At 38.5% G+C, this 15054-nt stretch overlaps 1 protein-coding gene across 1 annotated transcript in view; it reads left to right on the top strand.

The window, feature by feature from the left end:
- The first annotated feature begins 2515 nt into the window (after positions 1-2515).
- LOC126426625 (zinc finger protein 98-like) overlaps positions 2516-15054 on the top strand; it is an 81408-nt gene continuing 68869 nt past the window's right edge. The window contains exons 1-2 of the mRNA XM_050088514.1: positions 2516-2623; positions 4203-4289. Coding sequence (XP_049944471.1) covers positions 2582-2623; positions 4203-4289 — 129 coding nt within the window. The 5' untranslated portion in view covers positions 2516-2581. The remainder of the gene's footprint in view (positions 2624-4202; positions 4290-15054) is intronic.

Genomic DNA, 15054 nt, shown 5'->3' with positions numbered 1-15054 from the left:
CCTTTGCACATAAGTTTTCGTGGTGGATCACACAGTGAACGCCCCTTATTTCATTCGGCACGGTCAGTTTTTGCATTTTCTCCTTCAACAGCCCAACGAAATATGTTTTTTTTCCCTGTCATCGCTGGTTCACCGTCTGTAGACACTGAAACTAAAGAATTCCACGACAATCCTATATTTTCAACACTTTCTTCAACACTACTTAAAATATCACCTCCGGTTGTAGTGTTCATCATGGCTAATACATCGAGGAGCTCCTCCCTCACCTGAAGATCTCTATTAACATCTCTAATAAATATCACAAGCTGCGCTGTTCCAGTGATATCAACACTTTCGTCCAGAGCTAGAGAATACGCCATAAAATCTTTACAGATATTTGCAAGCTGGCTCTGGACGTCGTCTGCCATGTCCTGTATGCGACGCATAACGGTCATGTTAGATAATGGCACAATCCGAAACTATTCAACTTGAGATGGACACAAATGTTCCGCTGCAACTACCAAACATTCTTTTATTAAATCGCCATCAGTGAAGGGGCGCAGGGATTTTGCTAAAAGCAAAGCAATTTTGTAACTCACTCTGAGAGCTGCCTCAGTTGATTTTTCTTCGTCGTCCAGATCTTCTTCAGATAGCTTCCTTTTTAAGATTAATAACTTCCTGTGCACGATCTGGTCCATCAGATTTTCGACTCCCATAGTCTTTCGCGTGGTACGACATATAACGTCGCTGCAAATTAAATTTCCTGAAAGAATTCAGCGTTTTGTGACATACTAAACATTTTGCAACACCATCTTTTTCTGTAAACAGATACAATTCCTCCCAATGGGGGTTGAATTGCGAAAGCATGGTTGGGGTTACACAATGGCGACTTGACATGATTCTTAACCTGTGGAGTGACTGCTACAGCTGATCGTAGTACTTTAAACGTTACACAGTCGGCGCGAATTCAATAGGCACGCTGCGGCCCTATTCAAACGTGAGCGCGCATTTCCCCTCCCTCCTTACTCCGCGACCTTGCACCTGCTCGCGAGCACGTGCCTGAGCAGACGCGAGTCCTCGCGCTCGAAACCAGCCAGTTGTTAAGCCCTGCTGTAGATGAATATCGTAACAGAGACTGACAGACCAGGTTAGGTAAAAATTCTGCTATATTTGAGTTTTGACAGCACTTGGTTGCAACAGTCAAGATCGGGTATTCTGTGTATGATAAATTTATTAAAAGTGCGTAACTGTGTTTTATTCTGACAGTGTATCAGTTCTGTAAATATTAGCAGTTACTGTAATATATCCACATATTTTGACAATCTCCTGACAAATGATGAGGATAATAATTATTATATTCAACTGTATTATGTTATACTTTCTGACATGTTATTTGTCATTCGCGATGGCCAGCGGTTATTTCCGAAGAAGTGCGTAAATATTTATTCGCTCCAGTAACTATCGTCTCTGTAATATCACCGGGGTCTAAGACTGGAGTCACTGTGTCAGGAACACAGACACACAGTTATTCCGTTAGCAACTTCCAGGTTACCTGTAGCGGTAGCCCGATAATTGCCGGAGAGCGAGAACTGTGAGCAGCCAATAAAGATACCTACCAGAGGAAAATACCGATCTCTGACAGTTATTTCCATAGTCGCTCGAATTCCTCATGGTACCTCTATTTATACTACCCGTCGAAGCTAAACTGACATATGAGGCGGTGGCTCAAGGGAAGGACCGTACTTGTTAATGCCTGTACTGCAGCTCCCATCAGCCAACGCTCGGACATTAACTTTATTTAATTGGTTGTGCTAAAAGTAACGAAGGCGCACGATATAGTACACTGTTCTTATCAACAGATGGCGCGCAGTCTCACAGTTATTCCCATGGCCTATAGAACGCCTTCCAAATGGTCTACCCTCTCCTTCGTTCCTAGCCAGATCTCCGATGAGTTGACGGGAAAACGTAGTACGATCTTCGGTCAACAGATGGCGCGATGCACTGTTGACATTAGACAGTTATTGAAATAACTGCCTGTATCAGAGGAACGGTTATCGCAGGAGTCGTTACTTATCAGTATCTGGTTATTTCTATCAGTTACATTATTTTTTGCCACCTCTATTGACAGGTGGCTGTAGAATTTAGAAGCTTGTATCATAAGTTTGTACGGAATTACGTTGCATTTTCAATGTGATAAAGAAGTGATTAGATGGTAGAGACAGGAAATTAAGGAAAGACACATATCGAGTCTGGAACCAAGTCAATACGTAATTTTAATGATTTTTACAGCTAACTACCATGAATGAAATAGTTTGCCAATACCTTGTAAAGATGCTGTGGTAACTGTTCGTACAACTATTGTGTTGGTATAATTTGATTTATTGGGCACATTTGAACCATAAATTTTTTCCACATTTAATTCTTGCATTATCTTTGACGTCTCTGGTTATGATTTGGAATGCCTTTGAATTGCATAAGTAATTATTTCAGGTTATGTGTAACAGAACCAAGCACTTTTTATCTTCCGTGACCCTGTGTTTCTGTACTTCGAGCCGGAGGTGACTAGTGGTTAAACAAACATATTAGTGCAAATTACGTACCTATGCTGTCCGTTAGTTACGAGAAATACCAGATCTATGTGTATGTACGTCATGTGCTTGCTGTTTACATCCTGTCCGATAAAATTGCTAAATGTCTCCCGTGAGTTATCAAAAGAACCGGCTGAAATTTTGACATGTTGTCTGAAATTACCGGAAACGTTTCTGTAAATGGTATGGTAGTTAGAGAAAGTGAAGGTCAGTGTGAAATACTTCGTGATTGACAGAAAATTTGCGCTTAATGAACTTCGCACACACGCTACATTAGTATTGTTATATTGACTTTGGGTTGTGCATGCTATATTCGGTAACAATATTTGTGAAGGAGTGACTAGGAACAGTAATAAAGTTCACTGTAATCCGGTGCGTAGCTCATCAAGGTTGTAGCTTGAACAGTTGTATTGTCGATACATCCGATTCATTTGCCCACGTTAAGACAGAATTTCAGGGATTGATTATGCTGGGACGAAAGAGATTGCTGTACAGGTAATTTATTGTGTTGCGTTTTCCGTGGGTTTTCAATGTGCCTATGTGCTCCATAGTGTGGCAAATAGTGTTAACATCTTATTCTACTAATGCGCACGTTGAAAACTATTTTTGTGAAAGAGTAGTGCATCACCTTTCTGGAAGGATATGGGAAATGTAATTGACTGTGTAAGGCCTAAAGGGTATGTGTATTTGCCACTGCCAAAATACGGCACATCACAACACCACAGAAGATTGTCATGAATACTCATATGTAAGAAAGTAATTTCACTAAGTCTTGTTAGAGGAATTTAATAGGTGTTAAATCTTGACAATAAAAAATCATTTACTTTTCTATGCAACCGGCAGGCTGCAGTGTGTGTTGTTTTTGTAGTGCCTGGGTAAAGAGTGCAGTGTTGCTCTAAACTGGGTTGATAAGTTTGATAATAGATGACTGTATAGGGAATCAGTTGTTAAACTGACAAAAAAAAAATGAACTGTCTGTAGGGGTAGATTTTCGTGTTGTGCTTTCCTAAATACCATGAGCAAATGTGGGTCTATAGATTAAGGATTGAAAGAGCACCAGTATGATTGAGAAATAATTCTGTTCTGTCCTTGCATACATTGCTGAGAATATAATTCTGAACATATTACATTATTCTATATATTAAGGCATTTGCAGAATAGATTCTGATATACCTCAAGAGTGTAAGCTCAAGACTCAGTTTAGTCTTTTATTCTTCATACTTAAAATTGTTGTTGTCTATAGTAAATAGACTTATTTGGTAAATTCACTTTGTCTTAGTTGCTTCGCTTGACAGTTAGAAATTTATGTGAAGAAAGCAAGTTATGTCCGTTACCGTGTTCAGAATGGGATTGTATACCACAAGCAAATGCTACTAAGTAACAGCAGCAACTGGTAGTTTTGTATCCTTGTGTGAGTTTTTTTTCTCTCAAATTGAGTTTTGTTTTCCATTAATGACAGTGAGACTTCAGTGTCTTCATAACCAACAAGTTGTACACCAGTTTCCTTTCATCAGCCATTTTTAAATTTTTCATATACACTGACTCATTTGCTGCAGCCAGAAAATACCACCTGTGCACTATAACGAATAGTGACAATGCAAAAAATATGACCACTTCTTATTTCTTGTTTTTCAGTGGCTTACGAGGGCAATCATGGACTGCAAGGGAACTAATTGGCTGAAAAAAGAGAAGAATGAAGTATATGCTGAATCAGGCTCCTTGGTAAATAGCTTCATGTATTTCTGACCATTGTTTCATTAATTTTTATGTGCTATGTGGTGTGTAAACAAGCAGATTGCATGCCCTGTTGGTTGTCAAATGAAACATTTGGTATTGGCTGTTGGTTTTGATACATGAGCTGACAAAGTTGTGACTCTTGGATGTTCAACATATTTGAAATGGATTGGTGTCCTGTAGCATATGATGCTGCTCTCTTAGTATTTAATTTATTTCAAAATTTCTGTAGCATTTTGTTTGAGTGTGATGTTGGCTTGTCAGCAGTTAATGATTACAGGTCTGTTGTCTACTAGGAAATTCACATGTTCTTAAATTATTGTGGTGTTAACAATCAGTTGTTACAAATTAATTTTCTGATTCAAGATAGTTTGGTGTGTTGTTGAAGTCTAGATAGAAAGTGGTCTTATTAATGGATATGATGAAGTAATACGTGGGTAGGAATTTACTTGCTAAAGTGCAGATTTTATGGCTAGTACGGTAGATCAGTTCTATGATCTGTTGGATGAACTGATCAGATGCTATATTTGTGGTCAATTTTTAAGTTGACCACAGTTGCTTTCTCAGAGTAGAGGAAGATACATGTGGATTTATTGCAAATACAATATTTGGCAGTCTATTCATCATGATGCCAGGTGGAGAAATCTACAGTTATGACCCCTACAATATTGTTCTCTTGGTGTATTATTTTTGCTATTGCTCATGTAATTGGTTTATACCCTCAAAGTTCTTGTCAAAAGTCCTAATATTCCTATTCGGTTTTTGTTTTGTCGGTAGGTATTCAGAATCCATTAAATGTAGAGAAGTGGTAGGTGGACCAAGAGTTGTTGTTGAAAACATTTGAGGACCTTAAATATTATTAAATGAAAGTGTAGTTGATAGTAGAATTTACAAACTTAAGAAGGAAATGGTGGTAATGCTGATGCTAAAAGAATAAGGGAGTGTTACAGTTCTAACTACAGAATGTTTGCAATACTGTTTAACAATTAGATCTTCCCATTACCACTCTAAATATTTGGTATCATATAAATTACTTAAATGTTAATATAATCACAGAATGAAACTGTGTGGGCTCAAATATGACACACCTGTAACACAGAAAATACACCTACGGATTTGATGCTCATCAAAGAAGTAATTATAATAGAATGTCGCTGTTAGCTTCTGACAAATTAAAACATGCTAAAGTGAATGTTAGATCTCAATTCTTTATTCAGTTTCTCTGAAATTAGAAGGATTTTGAAGTTTCCTGTGTGTGGCTATCAACGTTTCATGGAAAATTCCCTCATCATTGAGCTTGTTTTGAAAATATCTCCTTTGTTTCTTTCTTCATCAAAGTGCTGTAATTAAGTTGTTTTTAGCTAAATCAAAACACTCTTGTAACAAAATAAATGTGTCATTTGCTCTGAATCATTCATCTTGAAAGTTGCTTGCTAGACAATTTCATGTTATAAAAGTAGCCTTAACAGGTTTATGTGAGCACCAACTGCTAAAGTCTGCATCAAGCGTGACCTCCCCCCCTCCCCACCCCCAAAAAAGAAACCTTTGTGCTTTGAATGTCTCACATACCTTTCTTTCTGTGAACTTGGTGGCTGTATTGTTCTGCTCATTTTCAGGAAGTTCATTCTTCTAGTGGTATTGTAGTTCTTGCATTGGTCTGAAAACATAAGTTGGTAAAGGCAAGTAGTTTTTGATTTAGCACACCTGCCTTTGGTTTGGCAATCTTCTCTTATTACTTTTTTGGGACAACCACAGAAGTGAGGATTACATTGCACCTTTATCTCATGTTACATCTTTATTGTTAATGTATCTCTCTTTCATTAGCTCAAAGCTGTGTAACTGAGCAATTGCTGTTCCAGCTTTTCATGTGAGATTGTATCTGAAATGGTCCTATGATGACAGATAAAATTCAGTTGCCTGAATTATGTTTTCCAAAGAACAAAGAAAGTAAAATCAAACAAGGGAAATGTCAGGATAGAATAATGATATACAAAGGATACATTCCTACTCACCATATTGAGGATGCCTTAGGTTGCAGGTAGGTAGAATGAATTGACTGCTAAATATTTAAGCTTTTGGACAAAGTCATTCGTACGACATACAAAACAGACATGCATGGCACTAGGGCATGACCGTATGTAATGCGAGCAGAAATCTGTTGAAGTGAAGTGAGTGGTGGGGTAAAGAGGTGGCATAGGGTGGGGAGGTGAGGGATAGCAGGGTAGGGGTGGAGCTGATGCTGTGCTGCCTTTGGGTTTGTGCAAGGACATTGTGGGGGGGAGGACCGGATAGGGCTGCTACGTGCTGTTTGGAGTCTGGAGAGGGAGTGGGGGAGTTGAGTGAAAATTGGGCTAGGGGGCTTGTGGGGATGAATGATATGTAGCAGGAAGAGTTCCCATTTGCACAGTTCAGAAAATATGGTTGTGTGTGTGCATTTTTTTTTTTTTTTTTTTTTTTTTTTTTTTTTTTTTTTTTTTTTTTTTTTTGTAACAATGCAAACAATATGAATCTCTGCTCTAATGGGCAACACCTTCAGCCTGTTACAGCCTACCCTACCACAAAAGACACCAATCATTTCCTACACTGAATCTCCACAGTTCTTGTTCCTTTACCACTCAGCACCGTGCTATGATTATGTCCCCAACACTCATGGCTTTCTGTTACTGAACACTACTTTCCCCAGTGTCTGACTGCCACCAAACCTACAGCCCCATTTTTGTAACCATGACCAACTACGTCCTCACCTATAATTACTTCTCCTTTGAAGGCATGGCCTACAAACAAATCTGCAGTACATCAGAGGGCATTTGTATGGCATCATATTATGCCAATTTATTTATAGACCACCTAGAAGATTCATTTCTAGCCACCCAGAATCGCAAACCCTTCACCGGATAAAGATTCATTTATGACATCATTCTGATCCTATTGGTTTGTTTAGTGAACCTGATATGATTAGGTCCATCAGGCCCTCTATCAAATTGGACCACAGTTTCACATATACAGTACCCTTTTTATATAATATTTTCCTGAAGATAAGTTATAATATGACAAATAGTATTAAAATAACTTGAGTGTATGAAGTAGCAGTGTGAGTAAATAATACTATGATCTAAAAGTTAATATTGGCAGTAGTTGTACTACTGCAGTTGCTGCCACTGGTGGTGCTGGTAGTGGTGGTGATGAAAGAATTAGTAGGTGTATTTTTTTCTGGTATAGTGAGTTACAGTGAAAGAAAATTCAAGGAGGCTCCACCACCTAAGAATACTGGGACATAATGTGGTTTGAAGGAATATGCTAAGGGTCTGACTGAGGCATGCTCAGCCTAAAATTTCCTTTCAAACATTTTCCAGAAAGGAATCTCCCATGCCTTGTCTTGTCAGTCACCTACCATCTCCCACATAACCACTGTTTGGCCATAAAGGAACACTCCCCTTGCAAATCAGTACCAACCCTGACGAGTAACTGAATCACATTCTCTACCAGGATTTACATCACCTCTTGTGCTCCAAAACGAGAAATAATCTCTTCACCTTTCCCACAGTTGTATTTTGTCACCAACTGAACTGATGAAATATCCCGGTCTAGGGAAGTGTTCGATTATAGTGGAAATAGTCTTTAATTCATTTTGGGAAGGTTGTGGTCATTTTATTTTATCGTTTGGTTAAGTGGCTTGTGTTCATTTTTAGTTTGTCCCCACTCAAAACCCCCCGATTTCCCCTGCTTGTCTCATTAGTTTCATTATATTTTTTGGAAGAATATGTGTTTGATGGTTTTTCTATCTATTTGTGTGTTGGTTGTCATGTTTATGTAATGACGTCATAGCGGCGATATGGGAGTTGTTGTGAATGGTTGTTTCCGCCATATTGGTGACATCATTGGTCAAATAAGACGGGTGGACTCGGACGTTTCTGTTAACCCCTACATGCAGTACATGCTTTATCCCTCCAGCCCTGTCAGACGTCTTCAAAACAAAGGCTGGGCTATCTGTGAAAGCAACCATGTGATTGGCAACTACCAGCCTGCAAACACTGTGCTGTTTTCTACATAGCCATGACAACTAACATGCTCTATCTGCATGAGTGACCACTGTGGCCAAGAGAGAGCTGGACCACCCACTTGCTGAAAGTGCCCCCAGCATGTTGTGCTTCAGTTCAATGACTGCTTCATAGCCGACACCATCTGGATTCTACCTTCTAACACAACCTATCATTATTTCCTGTAACCCCCCTGGACTTAATTTATGCTAGTCCATGTCCTCTACTCATATCCCCTTCCATGCTCTCACTTCAGTACCACACACACACACACACACACACACACACACACACACACACACACACACTCACACTCTTTCTTCATTTCTCTCCTCCCCTTCCACAGTACAGCTTCCCAACACTGCCTTTAGCAACCCATACTGTCTCTGCCACATCCTTGCATGCTCTCACAGGGAACACAGTATCTTCCCCCACCCCTCCTCCCAACGTTACACTGCTATCCCTCTGTCCCCCTGCCCCATGTCCCCTCATACCTCATCACCTACCCTAACAGAAGCTCATGCCAGAAGCAGATGCTGTCATGTCACAGTGGTTTTGTGTTTGTGTGTGTGTGTGTGTGTGTGTGTGTGTGTGTGTGTGTGTGTGTGTTTTCCGTTCTTGCAAGCATGACATATTAATTGGGTGGTCTGATAATATTCACATCTGTCAGCACCTGCCTTTCTTCGAATTTGAATTATTACATTCTTGTTGAAGTATGACTGTATGTCAGCTTTTCTCATATCTTGTGCAAAAGTGGAATAATTTCATCATGGATGGCTTCCTCAAGTATCTCAATAATTCAGAGGGAATGTCATAAACCGCAATGGCCTTGTTACTACTTCACTCTCCCAGTGCTGTATCAAATTCTGCTCTACACCTGCTCCCTTTCCCCATTCTAGAGCAAGTTCGTTTCCCTTTCCTTTACAACCATTTTTGTTTAGCCATATTGCATGCCCTGTCAACATCATTCTGTATTCCCTTTTGCCTGCTTAAATAGCTGCATGTTTGTATTTTCTCTTCTCATCAATGAAATTCAGTATATCATGAGGTGCCAAGATATTCATATTAGGTCTTACTTTTTTTACCTATGTTTCCTGCTGTCTTCACTGTTTCATCTCAAAGCTGGATATTCGTCATCTACTGTATTCCTTTCCTCTATTTATCACTTGTTGCCTAATGCCCATTTTGAAACTGTCACTGACTTTTGGTTCCTTTAATTTATCCAGATCCCATCTACTTGAATTCTACTATTGCCATTTCTCAGTGTTATTTTACAGTTAATAAAAACAACTCTAGCCAGTCCACATCTATTTCTGGAAATGTTTTGTAGTTTAAAATCTGGTTTTGAAATCCTTGTTTTTGCCTTTACATAATCTGTTTGAAATCTTTTGGTGTCTTCAGGTTATTCCACATACATAAACTACTTTCATGATATTTGAAACAAGTGTTTGCAGTGACTAATTCATGCAATGTGCAAAATTCTACCACGTAGCTTCCCCCTTTCATTCCTTTCTGCCTTTGGTTATTTTCCTGCTATTTTGCTTATTCTTCCTGTTCCTACTATTGAATTTCATTCCCTTCTAGAATTGGTTTTCATCTTCCTTAGCTACTGAGTAATTTTGTCTTATCAAACTTTTTCCTCTTCCCTTCTGCTGGTCTGGTTTCCATTCAAATTTCTACCACTGTCATATTTTCTTCATTCCTATTTCAACTATGGTCATTTATTGGCATTCCTGTTGATAATAGCTTACTCATGTTTCTATTTTCTTATTCATTACTAGGCCCGTCCCTAGATGACCCCTATTTGGTTTTTTGTTGGTAACCCTGTACTGACCTGTCTAGAAATCCTGTCCTTTCCGCCTCTGTGTTTGAGATCTTACTACAACTGAGTACAACCTATCCATTTTTCCTTTTTAAACTCTCTAACGTTCCTATGCTGTTGGTGCCGTCGTCATCGTCTTCCTCTTCTTCAGTCCAGAGACTGGTTTGGTGCAGCTCTCCGTGCTACCCTACCCTATCCTTTGCAAACTTCATCTCAATGTACGTATGCAACCTGCCTCATCCTGAATCTGTGTAGTGTATTGATCTCTTGGTCTCCCTCTATGACTTTTACTCTCCACACTGTCCTCCTATACTAAATTGGGGTCCCTTGATGCCTCAGAACATGTCCTACCAACCGATCCCTTCTTCTAGTGAAGTTGGTCCACAAATTCCTCTTCTCCCCATTTATGTTAAGTATCTCCTCATTAGTAATATGATCTACCCATATAATCTTCAGCATTCTTCTACAGCAGCATATTTCGAAAGCCCCTATTCTCCTCCTGTCTAAACTATTTATCATCCATGTTTCACTTCCATACATGGCTACACTTTATACAAATACTTTCACAAACGACTTCCTTACGCTTACATCTATACTCAACATTAACAAATTTGTCTTCTCCAGAAAAGCTTTCCTTGTTTTGCCAGTCTACATTTTGTGTCCTCTCTACTTCGACCGTCACCAGTTATTTTGCTCCGCAAACAGGAAAACTCATCTACTACTGTAATTGTCTCATTTCCTAATCTAATTCCCTTGGCATCACTGATTCAATTAAACTCCATTCCATTCTCCTCACTTTGCTTTCGTTGCTATTCCTCTTACATCCTCCTTTCAAGACACTGTTCATTCTGTTCAACTGTTCTTGCAGGTTCTTTGCTGTGTCTGACAGAATTACGATGTCATTGGCAAACCTCAAAGTTTTTATTTCTTCTCCATGGATTTTAATTCCTAATCCAAATTTTTCTTGTTTCCTTTTACTGCTTGCTCAATATACAGGTTCAATAACATTGGGGATAGGCTACAACCCAGTCTCTCTTCCTTCCCAACCACTGCTTCGCTTTCATGCCCCTTGGCCCTTATGACTGCCATATGGTTTCTGTACACATTGTAAAAAGCCTTTCGTTCCCTGTGTTTGACCCCTGTTACCTTCAGAATTTAAAAGAGAGTATTCCAGTCAACATTGTCAAAAGCTTTCTCCAAGTCTACAAATGCCAGAAACGTAGGTTTGCCTTTCCTTAATCTATCTTCGAATGTAGGTTGTAGTGTCATTAATGCCTTATGCGTTCAGACATTTCTATGGAATCCAGACTGATCTTCCCCAAGGTCGGCTTCTACCAGTTCCTCCATTCGCCTGTAATGAATTCGTGTTAGTATTTTGTAGGCATGACTTATTAAACTGATAGTTTGGTAATTTTCACCTCAGTCAACACCTGCGTTCTTTGGGATTTGAATTTATATTCTTCAAGTCTGAGGATATTTCACCTGTCTCTCAAGTCTGAGGATATTTCACCTGTCTCACACATCTTGCTCACCAGATGGTAGAGTTTTGTCAGGGCTGGCTCTCCCAAGGCTATCAGTAGTTCTAATGAAATGTTGTCTACTCCCTGGGCCTTGTTTAGAGTCGGACCTTATAGTGCTTTGTCAAACACATAACACAGTATTATTTCTCCCATTTCATCTTCATCTATGTCCTCTTCCATTTCCATAATAGTGCCCTCCAGTACATCACCCTTGTGTAGACCCTATATATTCACAATAAACTTTCCCTTCTTTGCTTAGAACTTGTTTTCCATCTGAGCTCTTGATGATCATGCAAGTGGTTCTCTTTTCTCCAAAGGTCACTTAAATTTCCCCTTAGGCAGTATTTATCTTAACCCTAGTGACATGTGCCTACCATTCTAAGATATCTAATACTACACACTCTGACATATAGGCTGCCTGTCTTGCGTTTCCTGATAACATTCTCCTGGGTAGTCTCTGCCTGTAGATCTGAATGGGGGATTTTTTTAATCTCCAGAATGATCCTAACATAATTTTGTAGAATAGAGATGTATGATCTTGAGAACAAAAACACACAGCTACAGTTTCCTATTTCCAGTATTGGCAAAGGAAGTTGGCTAATGCTACAAGGCCAAGTCGGTTGATCATCCAGACCATTGCTCCTGCAACTACTAAAAAGGCTTTTGCCCCTCCACAGATAATACTTACTTGTGGTTGCACCTAATATATTGTTTTCAGTATCGTTTACATGCAAGCAGCACTACCTCGGCAATGTCCATGGTATGTCTGAGGTGGGGGCTGTGTGCTCTATTGTTTAAAGTACTGTCTTTGAGCAGGAGAAATTGTTCTAGGATATATATTTGTAGAATTACTTCCCTATTTATATAAACATAAATAACAATTCTGAGAGACTTAATTGATACACATACAAAGAAAAAGATGAAAACTGTTCCTATCTCTCAGATTTAAGGCCGTAACTCCTGGTTTAAGGATCAGTAACAATTATCCTAACCAAGCTTGCCTCCAGGCCTGCCAAAGGGACGTCACTTGTTTCCTCATAGGTTTTCATCTTAGGTAAAGCAGTATGACACAGTTCTCCATGAAAGTAGAAACAAGAAATGCATTTGGAGATTGGGTGATTCCTAAGTGCTGGGAAGTACAAAAAATTTATTACGTCGTTGTCTGTAGTGGGGTGTATAGGATAATTCTATAATAATCATAAAATTGGTGACTCAGAACACACTAATAGCAACCAGTTCTTTTAGTTTTATTTAAATCCCATATGTAAAACGAATGGCAATTTTAATTCATGCGGAATCATGCTTTATGAAAAAGTTATTTTAATTAAAAATTACATAAAAATGCAAGTATTGTTGAAAAATTAAATTTTGGTGTAGAAATGGAAATCATCAGATAGAAAACAAAGAAATTGCCCATAAATGTATCCAAATCTTTGTTTTAAAATGTCAAGGTGGCGTAATGTAAAAAGATGTAATTTTTACTAAACCATTACAATTCAGTATTTCTTAAATTTGCAATTTGTTAGTAGACATTGGATTTTTTAAAAAGTAGTAGTAGTTCCTACTAGGAGATTTGAACCAGCAACGTTTTCATTACTGCACTTCTATTCTATACACTCAATTACCAGCAATTGTGTTAATAAGTAGCAAATATTTTTTAGTTTACAGCACTCAGAAATCTTCTGATTTTGAAAGTCAATTTTTTTAGTTGTTTGGTAATAGCACAGTACTGGTTTACAAAATTGATGGTCCAGCACTAAACTCCATATACTATGAATCTGAAGGAAATTGAAGAGGATGATCTGTAAGATACCCTTTTCAGTCTAGTTATTATTGTCACAGTGATGTGTCCATAATGGTTAAGGTGACAGCCCATAAAGAGCAAGAAATCGAAGTTTAACTCATCATTGTGGCCTAAATAAATTTTTACATGTGTTACATAGAAGATTTTCTAATCTGAAACATTCATTATATCACTTTGTGAAGGTTCCTGATTAGCTGAAATCATCTGGTATTCAAAATGGGATTGGCTGACTGCATTGCAGCAGCACTGTGAATGAACAGAGCAATCAATGTTACTTGATCAATTGTGTTCTTCATTTTTATTCTTGCAGAGGAACTGTTTCCTTTCCAAAATCATTATTTTGGAGAAAAAATTATCTGATATTTAGGTCTTTAGCTCCAAACATGTTTCCTGCACCTCATCTTACAAACGAAAATGACATGTGCATTTCTCTATTCCTTTGAGAAGCCATTGTTCCATAACGTAACACTTCCATTGCCAGAGGTGGTTGTGCAACATCCATGTGTTTCATTTAATCTGATGGCTGCCCCTTCAGGTCTAGCAGTCTACTCTGTGTAGAATAAGTTTGGTTTTTCCTTCTCCCTCCTGTCCCCACCTTAGTCAATTATATATCTGTCATTTTGGTATCCATGCTGTAGTCAAAAATGTGAAATGCAATTTTATGTTCTGTGGTAAAGCAGTGTAATTAGTCTTTCTGTTCCTGTCTTCTCTTTTGCTTCTGTGTGCAACATTATCAACAAGCATTTGTAGAGATGCCTTTGGTCCATTTTCAAAAATTTTTGTTCAAAAGTTCTTGGATTTCTTTTTCCATTTAATTTTTTGCAAGATACGGTCTTCCTTATAAATTAATGGAACACTTCTTATATAAGCTGCCTTGAAGGTTCTTATGTTCAGTTTTGATTGCCAGTGGGGATCCAGTAGATTTGGCTTCATTTGAATCTGTTATACAGATGCCTGCTGCCATGTAACTGTTTTATGTTGTTAAACAGATGCAGGTCCTCACTGTATTCCACAACATTCCCCATAGTTGGGTGGCTTGGCTATTATATAGTTTCTAATAACTTTAACAGGTTTGTTAGGCAGAAGTATATTCCTTTCTTTCAAAACTTGTTTTTAACAGTAGTGATCTGTGATGCTTCAGTAGTCTAGTGCTCAGGATCCAATCTCTGTATCAGAGAAGTGATCATTTTGGGCATGTCTATTGCTAACGGAATAAACATTTTCCTGTTGTGTGGGTTTTCTAAGCAGTTACACAGGCTAATTTTGGGAAAACGTGTTTTGTAGATTTTCACAGGAATTCTTGTTCTCACAGCTGTGGCACTGTCACAGGACATGATTTTGAGATGAATGAGTTCAGATTGTCCTCTGTAAATTTAGATCTTTATTTTCTGTGGATTCCCTTAATCTCTTCAAGGAAATGGAGGGACACTTCCTGATAAAAGGATGTGGCTTATCTTGTCTGTATTTGCACAACCTCATATCATATTGTACTTCATTGATGTAATTGTCCTCCACGTCTTTCTCCCACTCTCAATGCATGCAATTCCAGTTATGTAGTTCACAGGATATG

The sequence above is a fragment of the Schistocerca serialis genome, chromosome 11, assembly GCF_023864345.2.
Source record: "Schistocerca serialis cubense isolate TAMUIC-IGC-003099 chromosome 11, iqSchSeri2.2, whole genome shotgun sequence".
In the NCBI taxonomy this organism is placed as follows: domain Eukaryota; kingdom Metazoa; phylum Arthropoda; class Insecta; order Orthoptera; family Acrididae; genus Schistocerca; species Schistocerca serialis.
This window is presented reverse-complemented; position numbering and strand designations above follow the sequence as displayed.